This window comes from Solenopsis invicta, chromosome 10, assembly GCF_016802725.1.
Source record: "Solenopsis invicta isolate M01_SB chromosome 10, UNIL_Sinv_3.0, whole genome shotgun sequence".
Taxonomy (NCBI): Eukaryota; Metazoa; Arthropoda; class Insecta; order Hymenoptera; family Formicidae; genus Solenopsis; species Solenopsis invicta.
Genome location: NC_052673.1, coordinates 1,642,775 through 1,648,235, shown reverse-complemented (window position 1 = coordinate 1,648,235; position 5,461 = coordinate 1,642,775). Strand labels below are relative to the sequence as shown.

The following is a 5,461-nucleotide window of genomic DNA, read 5'->3' as shown; positions in this document are numbered from 1 at the left end:
AATAAACGTATAGCTCATCCGGAATACCAACACGATCATTGTATATCAAATAATAAGAACTGTATAAAATTGTAAAACGCGCAATACAGTGATTCAATATTGACCGTTTTTTACTCCATCACGTTGTAAAAGCAAAATAATTGCGTGCATACACGTGTGAGTATCACACATGTGGATAACCTGAACTTTTACCATGCAAACAATCATCGTGATAAATACACAATATATAATAATACTTAACGATAGAGTACAAGAAATGTTCTTTTCAAGTACTCATATTTTTTAACGCATGTCATAGTCCCATGTTCACATACTACACAATATATATGTGCATACATATACTTACATGTGTGTGTCGTGACAAACGAATTAGAGAATTGATAGGCTACAATGAGATTTTCGCACTAAACATTTTCGAATACATATATGTATATATATATATATATATATATATATATATATATATATATGTCTATATATAATTTTTATTGTATAAAAATCGTACAGGTATTCCAACTCATATTTTGTCGAATTTTGGAAGCTTTCTAGGAACTCAGCAATCTGAAGTCCCTGGAAGCTTATTTCGTCGAATTTTGGAAGTTCCCTGTGAGTTCAGCAATTTAAACTCCCTGGGAGCTTATTTTATCGAATTTTGGAAGCTTCCTGTGAGCTCAGCAATCTGAACTCCCTGGGAGCTTAATTTATCGAATTTTGGAAGCTCCCTGTGAGCTCAGCAATCTGAAGTCCCTGGGAGCTTAATTTATCGAATTTTGGAAGCTCCCTGTGAGCTCAGCAATCTGAACTCCCGGGGAGCTTATTTCATCGAATTTTGAAAGCTCCCTGTGAGCTCAGCAATCTGAACTCCCTGGGAGCTTATTTCATTGAATTTTGGAAGCTCCCTGCGAGCTCAGCAATCTGAACTCCCTGGGAACTTATTTCGTCGAATCTTGAAAGCTCCCTGCGAGCTCAGCAATCTGAACTTCCTGAGAACTTATTTCGTCGAATTTTGGAAGCTCCCTGCAATTTGAACTCCCTGGGAGTTTATTTCGTCGAATTTTGGAAGCTCCCTGTGAACTTAGAAATCTGAACTCCCTGGAAGCTTATTTCGTCGAATTTTAGAAGCTCCCTGGGAGCTCAGCAATCTGAACTCTCTGGGAACTTAATCGGAGCTTTGTGCTGTGTGGGACATATGATTTAGGTTAAGTTATGATTAGGTTACATATAAAGCATATAAATAACAATGTAAACTTATTTATTTGACTATTTTTATAAATATTTAAAATATGTTGTTTTACTTACAATATTTTGCTGTAATGTCATTTTATTACTTGTTCCTCTTAATGATCACAACCGAAATTATATACTACACAATTATGTGGTATGTACTCGCAACTCCACTTAGAACGTTTCTTATTGGCCGCTACGTCTAGTTATGTTGTCGCTATTGCTTATCGAGGGGTCCGGTACCCCTCGATATCTTAACGACAAAATTCGGTACTTTATCGACATTTATCGTTACGCTAAGTTACAGAATACGATTTTTCGTTACCATGTCCATAAGTCCACGTAACGATATCCCTAGCTGGTGATATTGTCGTTAGGAAGTTAGAGAATAGGCCTTCTGACCTCCAGGTACGATCTTAGCGACGGGAGGGTTTTACTCCTGACGAAGACGTTGGTCTTCGGGGTGGCCCCGGTCGGATCGCCTCTTTTCCTCTCCCTCCTTTCCACCAGAGATCCTGAGAGTTGAACCTCACCTTGCACTAGCTAGAGTGTGGCCTCACTCGTTTCTCTGCCTCCCTCCCTTTCTTCCAAGCGTTGGAGAAGACTCGCGAAAGCGACTCTCCAACGTCTCCTCTCTCTCTCCCTCCTACGGCGTCGAAGAAGACTCGCTAACGCGACTCTTCGACGTCTCCTTTCTCTCTCTCTTTCCTGCGGCGTCGAAGAAGACTCGCTAACGCGACTCTTCGACACCGTCCTTCTTCCCTTCCCAACCCGTCGAGGAAGATTCGCTAGCGCGACTCCTCGACGCTTTCACCATCCCCTCTTTTCCCGTATAATTCCCACCTTTAAGGGAGGCGTTCTAACGGGTGACCACTCCGACCCAGCGGATTCGTCACTCGTAACAAATACTCGATCACTAATTTATTTTTCTAAATCTCGTAGATCTTTTATACTGAGCTATCTCTCTCTCTCGCGTTAAAGTCGTCCATTCGGAAGATCGGTAAGTTACCCGCTCATTTACGCATTCACGTGGCAATCCTTCTCCCATATTAACTCTACCATGCCTCGTTTGAAGCACATATGGGCAAACGTAGGGCACACCGCGCGTACGTCGGCGGCAGAAAGCGCTTCTTTTGCAAGATGACGTTTTACCCGCAGCCCCCATATGTAACCATCTACTATTCCGTAATCACGAAAATACATATACATATTCAGTTTAATCATTACACGCTCTGTCATTCATTTAATCCCACGCCAAGCTCGAGCACGCACGCTACTCCTCCAGTAGCGTTAATAAAACGCTACTACATTTTCTAAACCTACTAATAATATATCTTCCTACAATACCTCCTATTTCCCATACAAGGGATTTGTCGCGTATCCGGCCGTGTTATCACACGATTCGGAGCCGCGACTGGTGACAGCTGCCTTAACACCAAAACTAACCAACGAAGCAGATCTACGTCCCGGGATCGCAACCTTTGCGAATCCGCGGACGTAACACTGGAAATAACTTTTTTATTTTTTTTACTTTTTTTTCATCATTTTGAACATATTGTTTTTTTTTATTTCTCTAACTCGTATGTAGTACGAGAGTTCATATCAAACATTGTAATACTTCATCGGGAATGCATTGATATTATTCGGTATTTTTTTTGACAAGTGTAATCACTTTTGTATTACATAATTCTCTTGAGAAAAGTAGTCATCATGAAACTTTGTAAAGCATTTTTCAAAAATTTTACTAATATGAATTAATTCATCACAGGGATACATTAGGCACCCGTTAATGACATATTGATATGTATCAGGTAACAGAGAAAAGGACGCGACGCACATTATAGTAAGGTGTGACAAAGATGCAATCAAAACAGTTGTAGCAACCTGAAATCATCAAACATTTAGTTTTTCGCAGTTGGCAGGACAAGGTTTTCGCGATACTCGACGCAAAAAAGGGGCGTGGTTTCCGAGTTTTTCGCACACCATTCCTACTTCCACCATGTCGTAGAAGTAGAGTGTGGCAGCCGCGTGATTCGGTGAATCAGCATTCGCGTGCCGCGTGGTTCCGTTTTATGGTTGTAGCGGATCAAGTGCAAAAAATTAATGAGAAAGAAACAAGTGAAAAAAAGAGAAAGTGAAAGCGGGAAGTGCAGAGTGACAAGAAGAGTGACAAGAAGAGAGAGAGAGAGAGAGAGACAGAGCAAGTGGAAGAAAAATGCGGAAGAAAAAATCGAAAGAGCGAGAAGGTGCAAAAATGACCGTGCCCACAAATCGGACGAGGAAATGTAAGTAGACCTACATATATGTAGTAGTTAACATTAGATAAACACTTTTGCATAGTTGCGTAACCATATGCATAAAGAAGTTGTTTGGTCCATTTCTTTATGCATGCGCTAATAGACCAATCAATTTCTTTATACGGTTCTGCCTTGACGCTCACTGTTGCTACGTGCGCGGCTTTTGCTAGCCACTCATGTGTTTCTTGTTTTCGCGTAAACAAAATTCATCGCCGGTCGATTCTATTTAGCGACGCGCTTACATTTACCAGTACAGTGAAAAATCGACAATTTTTTATGTAATAAAATAATTTTCACGAGGCTGAAGCCAGCAGCCGGACTTCGCAGCCGAACACTGTAATCCAGCAACATAGAATTTGCGGTGGAGGGGGGCACCAAAACGACGACGATTCATAAATTGGCACCTTTTTTTACCTTTTTTTGAAAAGGTAATTTTGTACTGACATTATAAACCTGTGTTATTAGTCAACAATTATAAGTATTTGTATTAGAAAATAATTAATTTTATTTTGCCCCTTCCCCCATCCCATATTCTATGTCGCTGGATTCCATCGTTCGGCTGCAAAGTCCGGCTGTTGGCTTCAACCTCGGAAAAAAGTGAAAATTATTATACTACGTAGTGTAAATATTATAAATAAAATGTAATATAATTAATTATTGAAAATTTTTATGTTTGTATTGCAGTAAAAGGTGACGGCGATCAAGTTGTTTGTACGTCTAAACAGTGTGTTGGTTGTACAGGTCAAACCAAATATATGTCGCCACCACCACCACCGCCTGCACCATCATCGCCCCCGCCGCCACCACCGCCGCCGTCATTATCACCACCAGTGTCATTGGCGGAAATTTATAGCCCCGTGGCACTTCTACGAGGATATGCGACATCGAAGTATACCAGCGCCCAGCGTATGCCAGCGCCGTTTTTTGGAAACTCGCAAAATGTCGTAAAGTATCGCGCGCCGCGACCACCGCCACCGACAGTAACGCACAAGGTAACACAATATAAATATTATAAAAAATTATACACACGCACACAGAGGGACGAAGAGAGAGAGAGAGAGAGAGAGAGAGAAAGAGAGAGAGAGAGATAAAGAGAGACTATTTCGCTACAATCGTACACACGCGCTTGCGCGCACGATAGTAACGATGCAGTGTGTATGTGTGTATATGTGTGCGTGTATACACATACTAATGTTTCTTTTTGCAGCAAATCAAGAACATGTTGCGACGCGCGATGCAGAAGGCAAAGAAAAATGGTAAGTATATGCAATCTAATAAAAAAAGAAAATGGAAACTTTAAAATGTTTTAAATATTTTTTTCCTAATTTTACAGGATATATTGACGCGCCACTCCAAAATCTTCAAAACAATCTTTCGTCGACTACTGAGGCGTACAATTCACCGCCGGCCACTCAGACGTATTATCCGCCACCGGCTACTCAGGCGTACAATCCGCCGTCCGCTCTTCAGGCGTATAATCCGCCACCTGCTACTCAGACGAACAATCCACCATCCGCTCCTCAGACGTACAATCCACCACCCGCTCCTCAGGCGTACAATCCGCCACCGGCTACTGAAGGATATAATCCTTCGTCGGCTGTCAAAATATATAATTCCTCGCCGGCTACTCACGTTAATTTGTAAGTTTGTTAAATGTATGTCTATTCAAATATGTACTGCTTCCTACGGTATTAGTCTTGTTTAACATTTTGTATTTTTCAATAAATGTGTAGAAAGAAAGTGCAATTAATAAATTATGTGTTATGTTGTTTTTTAGACTACAAGAAGTCCTACTAAATAATTTTAGAACAAATTTGACTAAATGTACAAGTAGATATTGATCAATGCTAAAACCTGTTTAGGTAAAATGACAAGAATTATCAGCGTAATTAATAATTGATTGACCATTTAAAAAAAATATGCTAAACTGTTTACCGATC

The 5,461-nt window shown here is 40.6% G+C and overlaps 1 protein-coding gene across 1 annotated transcript; it reads left to right on the top strand.

Moving 5' to 3' along the window:
• Positions 1-3,439: 3,439 nt before the first annotated feature.
• On the top strand, positions 3,440-5,165 carry LOC120358856 (extensin-1-like). The gene is made up of 4 exons (XM_039454472.1): positions 3,440-3,509; positions 4,206-4,513; positions 4,729-4,777; positions 4,855-5,165. The coding sequence occupies exons 1-4, from the start codon at positions 3,440-3,442 to the stop codon at positions 5,163-5,165; spliced, it is 738 nt and encodes a 245-aa protein (XP_039310406.1).
• The last annotated feature ends 296 nt before the right edge of the window (positions 5,166-5,461 follow it).

What these genes read in the sequence shown, in the direction of transcription:
- LOC120358856 (XM_039454472.1), top strand. Translation starts at nt 3,440, where the DNA reads ATGCGGAAGAAAAAATCGAAAGAGCGAGAAGGTGCAAAAATGACCGTG. An exon ending in CACAAATCGGACGAGGAAAT is followed by an intron (nt 3,510 to 4,205) that starts GTAAGTAGACCT and finishes TTTGTATTGCAG; the next exon opens with TAAAAGGTGACGGCGATCAA. An exon ending in CACCGACAGTAACGCACAAG is followed by an intron (nt 4,514 to 4,728) that starts GTAACACAATAT and finishes TTCTTTTTGCAG; the next exon opens with CAAATCAAGAACATGTTGCG.